Genomic DNA, 15,017 nt, shown 5'->3' on the forward strand with positions numbered 1-15,017 from the left:
ATTCGGCACGCCGGCGCAATCGGCGCACGAATCCCTGCGGAGCGGCGACTTCGCAGCGGCCCGACGGCCGTGCCGCACGGCGCTACACGCATCTCCAGATCGCGATGAATGATTCAGCGGCGCGGCCGACGAGGCGGCACGGAGCGGCGCCGGGCCGCGCCCACCGCCGGCCGCCGGTGACTGGTCGGCCGTCACACGATCTCACCCGATCGGCTGTCACACCTCACACGGTCACCCGGGCGCTTCCGCCGGACGTGTCGCAGCCGGTGGGCGGTCGCGTCTCTTCGGATCAGCGGTCCTATATGCCCTTGCGTCAGGCACGTCAACGAGTGACATAAGCCGTTCACGCGTCACATACCTCGTATCGTAAGATCCCATCGCACGTGCAGTCTGTCAAGCAGGTGTGCATGAGTTGGTCCAGAATTGGGGGGGGGGGGGGGGCTTAGATGCGTTTCGTCGTTTTTTCCACAAGCTACCGTAAACCTAGTGTTATTTTTTTTTAATGTTGGAGAGTGGGGAGGGGCTCGATCACCCTACTAGCCTCACCCCCAGCGTTAGTTCCAGGTCATGTACATACATATAAATTTCACACAACTCCACCTCGTCAATCCGAGGCCACATCTGACCACGGCCGGAGATCACAGCACGGGCCCGCCGGCCGCTCGGGCACGCACAGCACACGGCCGGAGATCACAGCACGGGCCCGCCGGCCGCCTGGGCACGCACAGCACCCGGCCGGAGGTCACAGCACGGGCCCGCCGCCGTCCGGGCGCGCACAGCACACGGCAGGAGATCACAGTACGGGCCCGCCGGCCGCCCGGGCACGCACAGCACACGGCAGCGACGTCGGGAAACAACAGCCGCCTCCAGCCCAGGGTCCGGGCGCGGCGCAGGGTCACCGAGCCCCGCGGCCGCGGCGCTGGCGGTGGGTTGACCCGCGTGGCCGCCGCGGCGGGCGGCGGAGCTCACCTGTGACCGTTGAGGGCGGCGTGGTGGAGCGCCGTGTACCCGCTGGTGTCCTGGATGTTGGGCCCAGGGCCGCGTCGCAGGCTGCAACACAGGCCGGCGTTAGCGCTCGACCGCGCCGGCGGCCAGGTCCGCGGGAGCGCACGCACGGCACACCGGCAAAAACAGGCCGCGCGGAGGCGCTCATCGGATACGGGAGGCAATAACCGACCCCTCGACAGACTCTCCACGCCTTCACACCGCCCTTTGCTGCCGGGGCCCGTTGATACTGAGGCACTCAGGCCGCGCTCCGGACCAGTAACGGAGCGCAGCCGGGTGTCATAGGCAGCCGGCCGTCATAGGCAGCCGGCAGTCATAGACAGACGGCCATCATCGACAGCAATCTGCCATAGGCAGCCAGTCGTTACAGGCAGCCGACCGTCATCGGCAACTAGCCGTCACGGCCAGCTGTCATACGCAGACGGCCGTTATAGGCAGCCGACTGTCATAGGCAGCCGACCGTCATAGGCGGCCGGTCGTTACCGGCAGCAGGTCCGTCATAGGCAGCCGACCATTATAGGTAGCCCACCATCATCGGCAGCCGGCCGTCATCGGCAGCGGGTAGTCATAGACAGCCGACCGTCATGGGCAGCCAGCCGTCATACACAGCCGACCATAATCGGCAGCCAGCCGTTATATGCAGCCAACCGTCATCGGCAGCCGACCATCATCGGCAGCCGGCCGTCATAGGCGGCCGACCGTCATCGGCAACTAGCCATCACAGGCGGCCAGCTGTCATAGGCAGCCGACCATCATAGGCGGCTGACCGTCATAGGCAGCTGGTCGTCACAGGCAGCTGCCGACCGCCCGGCCATCATAGACAGCCGGGCGGTCAGCTGGGCAGTCAGATGGGCGGTTAGTGGACCAAACAGCCAACAGCAAGGTGCCGGGGCAGCGTGGGCCACGCTGACGCGACAGACTACCAAACCACCAAACACTAATGCACAGAGCATGCCTGCAGCTATCATTGTAATGACTGCCTTGAGGAATCATATCTACTGATGCACAGCATGCCTGCAGGTCTTACTGCCATGACCTCTTTGGGGCATTATATGTTTCTCACAGCACAGGTACCAAAGCTAATGGCTAATGTCAAAGTCTGCTGACACCAGCCTATGGTTAGTGATTTTGAGTTCCACAATTTCCATGCACATTACCATTGTGCTTTTTATACCAGATTTTTCATGAGTACGCATGTTACCAGGATTTCATGTCAGAGGCCCAGCAAATACCCAAAGAGGAGGCAAAATGGTGCTCAGAGAGACAGGAAGACCATCAATTTGTAAGGCAAAACAATGGTACTATATCAATTACCATCAATGCAGGCAGCAGGGAAGCAATCCAAAGCTCCAGGAAAAAAGGAACTCCCAACCACCCACACCATCAATGCCTCTGGTCACAATATTTACAAGGGTCTTAATTACAGTTGGCGAGATTGTTCTGTAAGCACTCTTGGATAATAACTTTCTGTACAGCAAAGGTATAATCCACAGGTTTTATTTTAAGCAGGGTTATCCAAGACTAAGGAGCAAGCAGAATAGTGTAACCAGTTGGAAAGCAGCATGCCCAAATAGACTGCATTCATGAGTATTTTGGCATGCTTGTTATTGTTATGCTGTTGTGTATATCTCCACTATGAATGCAAGCAAACCTTATTACAAAAGCCATGTAAAAACATGATCATCTTTCGTATGACATGGAAAAATTGCTGCATTTTGCTTGTGAAGACTGCACACTCCTTGCCTTACTTTGAAATATAGGCATGACTAAAAAGGCATGCCTGAATGGAACTACTTGGAGGATCCACATTATGAGCACCAATGCAACACACATCCCACATATGAGTACACTTCCAATATACTAGCCTGTATGTCTACACATATTTGAAAGGCAAAATGTATCCAATTCTGACAAAATGCATTGTCCAATAAAAGCTTCTTTCATGCATGATCACTGATGCCACAGCTAATAGCAGATGTGTCGCAAGACCATAAGCTTTGATTATTGTCTGATAAAATGGCATACCTCGCCAAAGGTCCAGAGCGCCTGGTTCTCTGCAGCAAGATCTTCTCCACTGCAGCATAATAGCCATTCCTTGCTGCGTCCAACAGCTCTTGATCCTTTCCCATCTTAGTTGTTTGGGTTCATCACAAAACAGACCAAGATCTACATGGACGACTAAGCTATAGCTCACACCACCAAACTGTCACAGATCCATAAGCAATACATTCTATCTACCTACCCTCCTCTCAACATAACACGCGGGACGCTGACGCCCCACCCCCACGATATCACACGACTGGGGAACCTGGAGGAGGCGTTTGTTTATCGATCGGGTGCGATGGTGCTGACACCTATAAAAATATCACGTTTAAAGAAATTGAAATAAATTTGGCTGTATTGTTGTTTTAATATAAGTGACTTGATCACTTAACTCTTTAAAAATATAAAACTCTATTTTTTATTTATGACCATATCCAAGACAATCATGTGCATTTTGAATCGCGACATCCTGGAGGTCCCTGAAGCAGTAGGGCGGTCTGGGCAAAGCTACACTGTCGAAAACGCATTCATTAGTTGGGGTTTCCCAGGAAAATGTTAGTTTACGTATCTGCCAAGACCCTATTTCAGACTATGATTACAAAATTACAAGTCAGTAGCCCTGCGAACGGCTGCTCCTCGGTGCACATCCGCGTTGACTGCAGCATGCGAACTCGATGTCAACCGCGCTAGTTCCTGCCGGCGGAGCATCGCTAAACCATCGAAGTGCAGCGATGTTAGGGACCGGTATCAGGATGCAAGGTGGGTGAAGCGGGTGATCAAAAGAAATGAATTTGAAGCATATCTAGATTTAGCTGATACGAACCATTTTGCTGAGTGCGAGGCCTGCGCCGGCATTACCCAGGCGGGCCTCGGTAAGGAATAACTTTGCGCTCAGGTCCTGCGCAGTATCCAAAGAGACAAATGTTTCGGCTTGCCTTCAGGGACGGGAATCCCGCCAGCGAAAAACTCGGTACGAGACAGCCAAGGCATCCTGGTTTCATATGTTATACGCATCCTGGGTTCATGTGCCGGACCTCCACTGTACGCTGCTCCACCGGCCGATGGTAGCGCGTTGATGACGCACTTCAGGGGCGGTGGGCGATCAATCTCGAGACTGATTGGCTGCTGTTTGATGGCTATCGCTAATGCGACATCATTTTGTTCGCGGAGCAGCGTATGGTGTGCAGCAATCAATGCATCACATCTCAATGTTATTGTTGCTCAGCTGATATTCTTTTGTCGCAATCGTGTCATGTCTGTATTGTTCATCCGCATATTTTTGTGTTTACGCTCTTATCCCTTATTCAACGTCGGTGCGCGCAGGTGCGTCGGGTGTATTCAATGACTGTGTGTACATTAATCGAGGCCTTAATTCGTCATTTGGTCATGAACGCCGGCAGCTGAGTTCTATCACAGCTAGACATGCTATCAGTTCGTTAGATTTACAATTAAACCAGAACGAAACTGCCCTGAGTAACTTAAAGCTTAAACTTAAGTTGATGTGAAACTGAATGGTTGTATGTTAGTGTTGATTCCAGTATGTTTTACATGAAATGTATTTTGTTTTTCAGGGCTTGTATGATCTGTTTTTGCAAGTTTTAATAATTTCTCTGCTGTTTTTGGTCTCAGCTTTTGCCCATCATGATCATTGAAAGCCAGTTAAAACCAAACCACAGGTGACAACCATTTGATCACTATGACATACCAGAGCTCCAAAATTCATGTATTTAGGGGTACAGGAAGCAAATGCAAATTTGACCTACCAGAATTGTGGCTCTCTAAAGTCCCATGGCTTTTGTACACCCCAAATTTGTTGGCTAGTGATTGTGGGCATTTGATCCTGAACCCTGACATCTGACCCTCCCAGCCAGTTCGCTGAGCCCTAGGTGCTTAGATGCCAGGTTGACAATGAATAGTTTGATGATTGGCTGGTCTTCTGAAAAGGGAGGAGAAACAGGCAGTGAACCCCAAGCTGAGGGTGTCATGACATGAAAAACATCACCGTCCCTGCCACCAAAGTGGCTAAGTATTGAAATAATCTGCTGCATTGATCAAAATAAGAACTAGTATTACCTGTAGCAGGTATTTTTGCACTCTAGAACAAGGGATACCATTCTGCCCACATGATAAGTGAAATACTGAATAAGATAAAAAGAGTTGCCAGTAGTTATTTATTTCAGTGCAACCTTGCTGTGTCAACTCTCTGCAAGCTCTTTTGCTGCCAAGAGGCTGTGGCATGGCCAAGGCTTTGTCCAGAAGGGTGCCAGTTTGTGCCATGGGGTCCTTTTAGCCCAGTGACTGCACTTTGTAACCATCAGGGCCTTGGTATGGGGGTTATGGAATATTATTAGGCTTAAGGTTGTATTTTGATGGCTAAAAGACCTGCTCTCAATGTTTATAAGTTCTAAACACATCCTACACTTTATAAATCTGTGGAGAACTTTGCTCCAGGGTCTAGGTGGTCCCTGCCATCTCCTGTGGGAAAGGGGTGTAACACTCAAAGGCCCCTTTGGCTACGCCACTGGCATGAGGAGTGGGGAAATCCCCGTACAGTGCTGAAATTCTGTCACGATATTACTGCATTGCTGCATTTTTTATTACACTAACACTGTAAAAACACCATGCTGCTTAGCAGAATGTGGTGTGCCACAAGGTTTTGTTTTCATGTCAAAAATGCATACTTTTCAAGTGATGTGTGAGGTGCACATCACAGTTGTACAGTGCAATGCCCTCTCAGAATAACACTTTTTTACATATTCAGGGAAAATGCACCCAAAGGCTTGCATGCTTTTGTAATTGTTAGGATTCTGGGGAATATGACATAATTTTGATCTTTTGCAACCCCAAATACCATGGCATATTTTTGTTGTTACCAGCCATTTTCATTGTTTTCCAAAATCAATAAAACATCATTTTGTGAACAGTGCAGATTTGTCCAGCAGTGATTGTTTTGATAGTGAACTGTAACATGTATCTGCATGAACTAATGTTTTGTGTTGTGTGCCCTCAGCATTGAAGCCTACCTGGAATTTATCAATGGTATCAGTGCAAAGGAAGTATTTCACATTGGTCCTGCTGATTGCTGGCCAATGCAGTGGAATCACAATTGGTGAGTTTATGTTGCTTTTTGTTGGCATGCAAAAATCCAACATATAATGTGATAATATTTGGGTCAGATGTTTTCACTCCCAGCTCTGGTTCATTTAACATTTCAGAAATTATGTATAATCTCATATATCTCGATATATATATAATTAATGGTATATATATATCTATATGTGTATATCTCTCTATCTATCTCTATCTCTATATATCCTTATATATATATATATTATCTATATTGTAATAATGTAATTGTTAGGATTTTGCCTCCACAGAGAGCTGGCGACAGTCTGCATGCATGCTTCATATTTGGCTCACTTCGTGGTGTTCAGACGCCCTGGTGAACCGTGCCGTTTATCGCGGGGTGCTGCGTGTGGCCGCCGATATTGATCATTGTGCTGTGAAACTCCTGGCAGTATATATATATATATATATAATATATATATATATGTATATATATATATATATATATATATATATATATATATATATTACATGAGATGCATTTGGGAGTGCATTATCTGCTAGGGCTATGACCTTTCCGAGCAGCATTACAGTACTGTGCAGGATGTCATGGACCTAGGAACTAGCATGGTGAGCTTTGGGGAATGGGCGGTGCTTGGGCTGTGAGACCCAACATGCTGGGGAGTGTAATACCAAGCATACAGCATTGCATGCAAGCAGCAAATTTTTGAAATGCCTGAGTCCACCCCACTCCCTTTCCCACCCCCACCCCCACCTGTACTCCCACCCATTTTTGAAACAAGCTCCCACACTCCCACTGGCGCTGCTCAGCAGTGACAGTTTTGTTGCCATGCAGATGGCGTGCAGCCCAACTCGACCACACCGTGGTCGCCGGCGCTGCTGGACCTGGCGCTGCCGGCCGGCGCCTCGCACGCCCTCCTGGTGGCGCAGATCCCGGCCGGTGCGCAGTTCGCGCTCGTGCAGGCGCACGTGCAGCGCGCCAACGTGACGCTCTCGCAGCCGGCCGACGACGGCGGCGGCGCGGAGCAGGTGACCGGGCCGCACGTGGGCCTGGTGGCGCGGCTGGCGCCCGGCCAGACGAGCGCCGAGTTCGGCGTCACCAACCCGAACGCCCGAGGCGTCACGGTGCTTGTCGCCGTCGTGCTCTACCAGGACCGAAGTGAGTGACGCGCGTCACGGCAGGCGGCAGGCTCACCGGCCAGAGAGCTGGCGACAGTCTGCATGCATGCTCATATTTGGTCGCACTTCGTGGTGTTCGACGCCCTGGTGAACCGTGCCGTTTATCGCGGGGTGCTGCGTGTGGCCGCCGATATTGATCATTGTGCTGTGAAACTCCTGGCAGTATAAGCCGCAGCAAACACGAGAGAAGCGCAGATAAGGGTGCGTATGGCATTCTGTTGTATTGGGCTGCACGTTTCATTGTATATGATTCACTCATTGGTTTCATACTGCTAACGGTAGTGTTTTGCCTCCGACGAGTCGTCGTTGCGTGGTCTCCATGGGCTCATCACCACATCACGTGTCTTCCAGCACCTTCTGCCGGGCGGCTGCAGCCAAACAGAATCCGTGCCTGTCGCGCCGTTCTTCCGCGTCCAGTCGATGCGCGATGTGGTCAGCGTCTTCACTGTGCCCAGGGCGCAGCTGGGAATCAACAGGTGCGTTCCTTATTACTTCAGAGCATTGTATCGCAGAGAACCCCTTAATGGGTCTTGCAGAATGTGACAGCATTGATCATGGGGCGTCCGTGCCCAGATGTTGATGGGGAGCCTCGCGTATTGCCCGATGGCAGCGTGACTGCGAGTACAGCTCGTGTACGCGTCAAACAGCACTGCGCCGGTAAGTGAAGTGTCGAAGCCTGCTGCTGGCCCTGCGTAATGGCTATGGTAGCCAGTGCCGGTGACGGCTCGGGGTCAGTGTGCGCTGCTGTACACCTGTCCGCCCTGGCCTCCAGGAGCGTGGCCTTCACCTGCGACTCGGCGCGGCAGGCCGTGACGTATCAGGCATACGTCATGTTCTCGTCGTACAACCTGCGTGGCGACTACAATCGCTCCAAGGAGGCCATATCACTCATGGTGACGCCCGAGTCCCTGAAGGCGCACGCCATTCCGGTTAGTTGAGTCTGAGGGGCTGGCTTAGGTGCGGCCGCGTTGAATATGCTAGTGCTTCATGATGGTGGCGCGATTTTGATCGAATAACATTGTTATGCAGTTGTGTGTTCTTTCCGAAATATGTTGCCGAGCAGCCTTTTCCATTAAATCATAGATTTACAAATTGACTGGGTGTCGCTTGAGAGCACTTTGCCCTTTCAGTGCACTATTTGTTCAAATACATGGTCGCGCTTTGTTAAATTTTTCAGGCGTCCAGTTTGTGTGGCGCATTCGTTCCTCGGTTTCCGTTCAGCGACCGTGACATGCGCCGGACTTTGTATCGCAGTAGTCTGCTATTACCCTCCGTTTTTATTCATTTTGATTCTGCCGTTGATACAGCCCCTCACGTCCACTGCCCTCCCTTCCCCTCACACCCCTCACGTCCCCTCCGCTCCCCTCCGGTCCGCGCGGACTAGCCCGCGCCCTCGCTCTCGTGGCGTCGCTCGGTCCCCCGCTCGTCGTCTCTTCCGCCGGGCGGTCCGAGCCAGCGCCGCTCTGTCGCCGTTGACAGGTGAGCGGCCGCGAGCCGTCGCTGCCGCTGCGCTACACGCTGGCGCTGTACCGCGGCTACACGGCGCTGTACGGCGTGGCGGTGACCTCGCCGCGCTGGTGCATGCCCGCCGCCTACGTGCCGGCCGTCCACCACAGCTGCCCCGTGCTCGGTCTGGACGAGGACCCCGACTGCTCGGCGGAGGGTGAGTGGAACGGAGCGGCGGCCGCGGCTCGGCTGCTCGCGCCCCGGCGGACGGCTTTCCGCGCGGGCCGTGAGGCGACGCGCGATGTACGGGGTTGTGTAACGTTTGGGGCGTGGGAGCAGGAGTGCCGCGCGGTGATCAGTGTCTTACCGCCTGCGTTTTTCGTCCCGTCCTTGTGATTGTTGAGACCGCTGCGCCAGGGCAGGGAGCCGCTGACCCACGTGCTTGTAGTCTTTGTCGCGTGCTCCTGCCGTATGTCCTGCGTGCTTCTGCCGTCCGCCCCGCGTGCTTCTGCCGTCCACCCCGCGTGCTCCTGCCGTCCGCCCCGCGTGCCCCTGCCGTCCGCCCCGCGTGCTTCTGCCGTCCACCCCGCGTGCTCCTGCCGTCCGCCCCGCGTGCCCCTACCGTATGTCCCGCGTGCTCCTGCCATCTGTCCCGTGTGCCCCTGCCGTCTGCCGTGCGTGCTCCTGCTGTCCGCTCAGCGTGCTCCTGCCGTATATTGTGCGTCCGCTCGTGCCGTCTGCCCCGCGTCTGACGGTCGTATGTCTGGTCGTCGGCAGTGTCGCCGCACTTCTACCTGACGGCTGCGCTGCTGACGCTCGCCGGCATGACGCTGCTGACGGCCGGCGCCGGCCGCCTGGCCGTCCAGGTGCTGCTCACCACGGCCGTCCTGGTGGCCGCTCTCACCGCCCTGCTCTTCCGTCGGCTGGCCTGGGACGAACCCAACGGTGAGCATGGCCGCCTGGCCATTGGAAGCTGCTTTTTTCCCAGGTTGTCCTGCGGAGGACGTGTGTCTGATCAGAGCGGTGCAGAACTGAGAGGTTGCGTGAAGCTGGAGCGTCTGCCCTGGTCGTAGCGAAGTCAAACGTCAGGCGCCTGTCCGTGTTACCGCATGTGACGACCGTGAGAGGACGCGGCGGGCTCTGGCGGGGTTGGTGGCGCCACCTGCCGGCTAGTCTCGCTGCAGCGGCCCTGGTTTTCTGAGAAGACCTCGTGGGCCGTTTGGCCGAGTGTTCAGTAGTCCTTCGCGGGCTTTGTTGTGAGATCCCACCCGTTGTCATGTCGCCCTGCGTGATATATGGTTTATGACAGTATTTGTAGGTCATTGCGAACATGTTGAATTCGGTTTTTGGGATAGCTACTTGTGTGGTTTAAACACCCAGTTTTTCACACGCTGGTTTTTTGTGATGGGGTAGTCGCTGCACCATAGAATCTCATTCATCCCCACCATCACGCGACCTTCTACATAACCGACGCGACTTTCTTCCTTCCCCTTTCCGTGCTGACGCCGCCGGCCGCTGGCCGCTGCGCCTTTCCCGTCAGTCACCGTCGCCGTCTGCCGCAGCGGCGCTGGGCGTGGGTGTGGTGGCCGGCTTGCTCTGCGCCGCCGCCTACACCCGTCTCTGGACGTCCGGCCGCTGTCCGCGCGGCTACATGACCTTCTCCATGGCGCTGCTGTTCGGCCTCTCTGTCGGCGCCGTGTTCTTCTTCATCCCGGCGCGTGAGTGGCGGCCGTCGCGGCTCCGGGCTGGACCGATGCCGCCGCGGCGGTGCGGCTCTGACCGGCACCGCCGCGGCGGGCGAGTCTGTGCTCACGCCTTTCGTCTGGCACTGGCGGGGGGAGCGCGGCCCTCACGCTCCGATCGAGGACGGCTGCGAGCCGGGGCGTCACCTGGCGGCTGGCCTGCTCGCCGAGCGGCTGCGGCAGACACACGTGTGCGGAGTCCCGTGACCCATGACCCATGTCTGGCGTGTGTCAGCTTGTGGTCACAGCCTGCGTGGTGTGATCACAACGCATCGACTCGACCCCCGCATCGCGCGCAGCCCCTCCAACACCACAGCTGACGTGACGGCCACAAACCCGGCGGCCCTCACCTTCCCATGCTTGAGCGAGGTGACGCGGTGGCGCAGACTTGTGTGACTAATGGCCGCCACGCGGCCGCGTTTGCAGTTCAGATCCCCGACCTGGCGTCTGACCTGGTGTTTTGGCCGGCGCTGATCCTGGTCGTCTCCGTGCTGTCGTTCGGCGTGCTGCTCCCCAGCCTGGACGTGGTGAGTGATGACCAGGTCCTACCATCATCAGGACTGGCAGGTCATCGGTAACTTGGACCCGCGCGGTCAGATTTCGATGTTTTGAAGGTCGTATGATTTAAAATTTTATGGAACGTATCCTGCAGCCTTGGGAGGCCTTTCTAGCGCTGTTGTTCGCATTGACGTGACATTTTAAGTTATTGATTGATCTAGACAGGCTAGCTCAGCAATAGAGTAGCCCCCCCCCCCCTTTGACCTGACATGACATGTCACGGGCCATAGCCGTCGCGGTGTTCTAGTGCCAACTGATAGGAGATGTTTCGTGCTGTTCCCGTCATTGTCCTGTCTGCTCTGTTGTTAAGATAACGGATAACCTATTCAGTGTTGATTTCATTTCTAAGACCTGGTTTGAGCTGTCAGAGGTCGGATTCACCATCGGTCAGCCACATCTGTCTGGTACAGAGCGGCGAGAGGTTTTCAGTGGCGTTTTTCCGTAGCTCTATCTTGCTTAGTTTTCGAGATATTGGGGATTTCTTTCGACATCTTTCACCTGGTGTGGCAAAGGCGAAGAGCGGCCGCAGGGCGATAGGTATGATAAAAAACTTGCCCTCAGTGTTCAGGTGGTAACGGAGCCCTCTGTCCACCAGAGCCTCATCCTGATCCGGTCGCTGCTGGGAAGCGTCTGGATCATGATCGCCGTGAGCATGCTGACCAGCTCCATGACCCACTACGTCTTCACCAACCTCTTCAGACGCGCCATCTACCCCAAGTTCCGATTCGCCATTCTGCAGATGGGCTTCCTGGCGCAAGGTGGGCATTTGTGCTCTCTGGAGTGCGGCCGGCCGGTCGCCCTCCCCCTCCCCCCCCCCCCCCCCCCCTCCCCCTCCCCATGGACGCTGGTCACGCCCCACAGTCGCAGTCGTCTGACGTGCCTCGCAGTGATCTAGGCCTGGTGTGGACGTTATGAGATCCTGGGTAGACGCAGGTGTATGTCATGGGTGTCACGTTATCAGTATTTTGTTAATGATTTTGAGCATGTTAGTTTGCACGTCATTACCAAAAATACAAGCATAACTTGGCTGTCGAGTCATATCTCCAATTGCATTCCCCATGAAGACTTGTCATCTCATTGAGGGTGGAATGCTCATCTTTGACCGGAGTGGAGTGGTACTTGGTTGCGGCCACTCGGTATGGACAAATCCCCCACCAAGTAGTATTATATTTGCATACGAGCACTTTGAAAGCCAAAACTGCTCAAATAAATTACAGTATGAAAATCATTATGTCTCTTTACCAGCTCTCGTATCTTTACGTCTTCATGACTTATAATTCACCGCTGCCAAACTATGTCCTGCACATAATGGTTCTTACACCTATACCTTGCCAACCTCGTCGTAATTGCACCGTTTACGACTCGGTGACTGTACGCGCCCTTTCCAAGACCTCTAAGGCCATAATGTTCTCCATACTATGACTGACGTTATATCGGCCATCAATTAGTGGTCACGTCGCCATGTAAGCGGTCCGCTCTATTTATGTGTGCAGTTATGTCATGTACAGCTGGCAATTATGCGCAACTGAAATTGGTAGCCGTGGCCGGCAATTGTATACGGCTGAGATCGGTACCTGCAGCTGTGGACTCGCAAGCCTGCAGGTGGGCGCATATGCATGCTGTCTGTTCGTAGGTATGTACAGGTCGTATTTTGTGGTACAAGCATCTGCCTTTCTCCGGTAACGGTGGTGTCCCTCGTCGGCAGACTACGTGGCGGTGTTCACGTTCGGCCTTCTGCTGCTGGTGTCCGTGAGCGTCTCGTGCGTGCTGTGGCTGCGGCAGCCGGCGGCCGGTCGGGCGGCGACCGAGCGGCGTGGCGAGCGACGACGTCTGCTGCCAGAGGGGCACGCCGAGCTCCAGTACGGCACCAGTCACCAGGCGCCGCCTTCCGCCTGAGAACCGCCCTGCTGTGGCGGTCACTCCCCGGAGCCGCCCCGCTGTGACGGACACTCCGCGGAGCTGCCCCGCTGTGACGGACACTCCCCGGAGCCGCCCCGCTGTGGCGTACACTCCGCGGAGCTGCCCCGCTGTGACGGTCACTCCCCGGAGCCGCCCTGCTATGACGGACTCTCGCCGGAGCCGCCCCGCTGTGACGGTCACTCCGCGGAGGTGCCCCGCCGTGACGGCCACTCCCGTCACTAGGGAGTGGCTCCCGGTGACGGGCACTCCCCGTCACCGGGAGCCGCTCCGCTGTGACGGCTACTCCCCGCAGCCACTCCGCTGTGACGCCCACTCCCCGGACCGGCCGCTGTGACGGGCATGCTGGCCTGGAGTGGGCTGTTCTCAAACGCCACTCGGCTCTTCGCCGAGTCAGCTTTGTCGTCTGTGATGCCAGCCACGTTTCTCCTGCGCGAAATTGTGGCTGAATGTACCCTGGACTCGGTCTCGACATGCTTCATTCCTCGATGCGATCTTGCGCAGTCGTCGGCGCGCACTCCTGATATCCGGATCCCAGCATGAGACCGAATCCAGAGCAGAGCCTCTGCCGCCGCTTGCAGATCGTCTGCCATATTGACAATATCCTCTGGGCTGTGGGCATGGCTTGGTGGGGCGTTAGCCACCCGCCGGGGTCGTGTGCTGCGCTGCGCGCTTGTTAAGCTACGTTATACGCGAAGCTGTACCCGCTGCCCGTAGCGAGTTTGGATAACTAAGCGTCGTTGGCTGGGTCGTGTTGCCTTCGTGCATAGCACGGGACACCTGTCGGCTATGCAGGCGTGCTGTGCTGGACGGGTGTCACCTGCGGGGCACGCGTGTGTGTGCTGACGCTTTGGTACGTCGTCATCAATACGCCTTTCTCCGCCGCGGTCTTCCGCTGTTGGGATCGTGCTCAGTCAGCGCAAAAAGTCATGTCATCGTCTTACATTGAGGTGCACATGTGGAACATAAGAAATGAACTGCATAGTCAGCACGTGTCCGTATCGTTTCGTAAGCGGCACAGGTGATATGTTTGTCCGCACGTAACGCTCCATGTTGACACATCTGTTACGGTACGCTTCAGGGCTCACGTCTGGATGTAGGCACGCATTCGCCACGGTTGGATACTGTGTTGTGGTCTGTACCCGAAAATGTTATGGAGTGCGCAGTGTGCTGTCGGAGTCTGCCCTCGCCGAAAGACGCGGCTGCTCGCCGATATATTCATTTGATTCGTTGCGGATTTCAGCGCGCTTCAGGCGTTTAGCCTAGGCGTTTTAGTGCTTAGAGTCCAAGATGTGTCGGTTTTCGTAGTGGGATTGGTGTATGTCAGAGCTGGTTGTATATCAGAATGCATTATATATCATAGTGCCTTGTATATCACAGTGGCTTGTAAGGGTTTTTATACTTGTCTGTTCATGCAAAGCAGTATGTCGTCGCGTTGGTTTCCTCTATGACGGTTGCAGTTTAGCCTGCTTGGCCGACGGTACAGCTTATGCCGGACTGGGGAAGATGTATGGGACCATTGTCTGATTTGTCGTCCGAGGTGATGCATTTTATGTTCGGACAGGTGTGCCACAGCAGTTTTGTTCGACCAAAGCCACACTGGGGAGCTCTGCTCGTCTGGTGCTGTCGTCCAAGATGTTGACGCATTTATGTGTGAGAAAGGCGAGCTGTTCGGGCCGATGGTCAGAGACTGACTTGTGGTAGGTGAGGTTCACGGTGTGATATTCTGTCTGTCTCACCAGCAGTTGTCAGGGTCGTGACGGCTATCTAGAGCTACTCAAAGATCCATCTCGCGGAGCTCTTGGTAATACATCGCGAAAGGAACAATCTATCCCGACGAAACCGAGGCTGCAGCACTGTAGTCCAAAGGGAGTTGTCTCTGTTTTTTTTCTCGTTCCTTTGCTGCTGTGTTGTAACGTTTGCATGTAAGGCCTGTGTTGTCACTGGGACCGCGCGCTGCAGCTCCTCGGTTAAGACGCCTGAATACGCCGGCGAGCCCAGATTTGCAACACCTGTCCCAACCGAACGTCGCAGGTGATT

The 15,017-nt window shown here is 54.8% G+C and overlaps 2 protein-coding genes across 2 annotated transcripts in view; one reads left to right on the forward strand and one right to left on the reverse strand.

Moving 5' to 3' along the window:
- LOC119092405 (ankyrin repeat and sterile alpha motif domain-containing protein 1B) overlaps window positions 1–3,289 on the reverse strand; it is a 36,082-nt gene extending 32,793 nt beyond the window's left edge. Inside the window, exons 1-2 of the mRNA XM_037215368.1 lie at window positions 3,031–3,289; window positions 970–1,050 (exon numbers count right to left, since the gene is read on the reverse strand). Of these exons, the coding sequence (XP_037071263.1) occupies window positions 970–1,050; window positions 3,031–3,134 (185 nt within the window). The 5' untranslated portion in view covers window positions 3,135–3,289. The remainder of the gene's footprint in view (window positions 1–969; window positions 1,051–3,030) is intronic.
- A 954-nt stretch (window positions 3,290–4,243) lies between these two features.
- LOC119091225 (uncharacterized) lies at window positions 4,244–14,795 on the forward strand. Its single transcript, XM_037213867.1, has 11 exons — window positions 4,244–4,371; window positions 6,059–6,157; window positions 6,971–7,294; window positions 7,666–7,790; window positions 8,087–8,243; window positions 8,794–8,977; window positions 9,538–9,705; window positions 10,323–10,478; window positions 10,929–11,029; window positions 11,656–11,818; window positions 12,766–14,795. The coding sequence occupies exons 4-11, from the start codon at window positions 7,735–7,737 to the stop codon at window positions 12,954–12,956; spliced, it is 1,176 nt and encodes a 391-aa protein (XP_037069762.1). The 5' UTR covers window positions 4,244–4,371; window positions 6,059–6,157; window positions 6,971–7,294; window positions 7,666–7,734; the 3' UTR covers window positions 12,957–14,795.
- Window positions 14,796–15,017: the final 222 nt, after the last annotated feature.

This window comes from Pollicipes pollicipes, unplaced genomic scaffold, assembly GCF_011947565.3.
Source record: "Pollicipes pollicipes isolate AB1234 unplaced genomic scaffold, Ppol_2.1 Scaffold_3447;HRSCAF=4054_pilon_pilon_pilon, whole genome shotgun sequence".
NCBI lineage: Eukaryota > Metazoa > Arthropoda > Thecostraca > Pollicipedomorpha > Pollicipedidae > Pollicipes > Pollicipes pollicipes.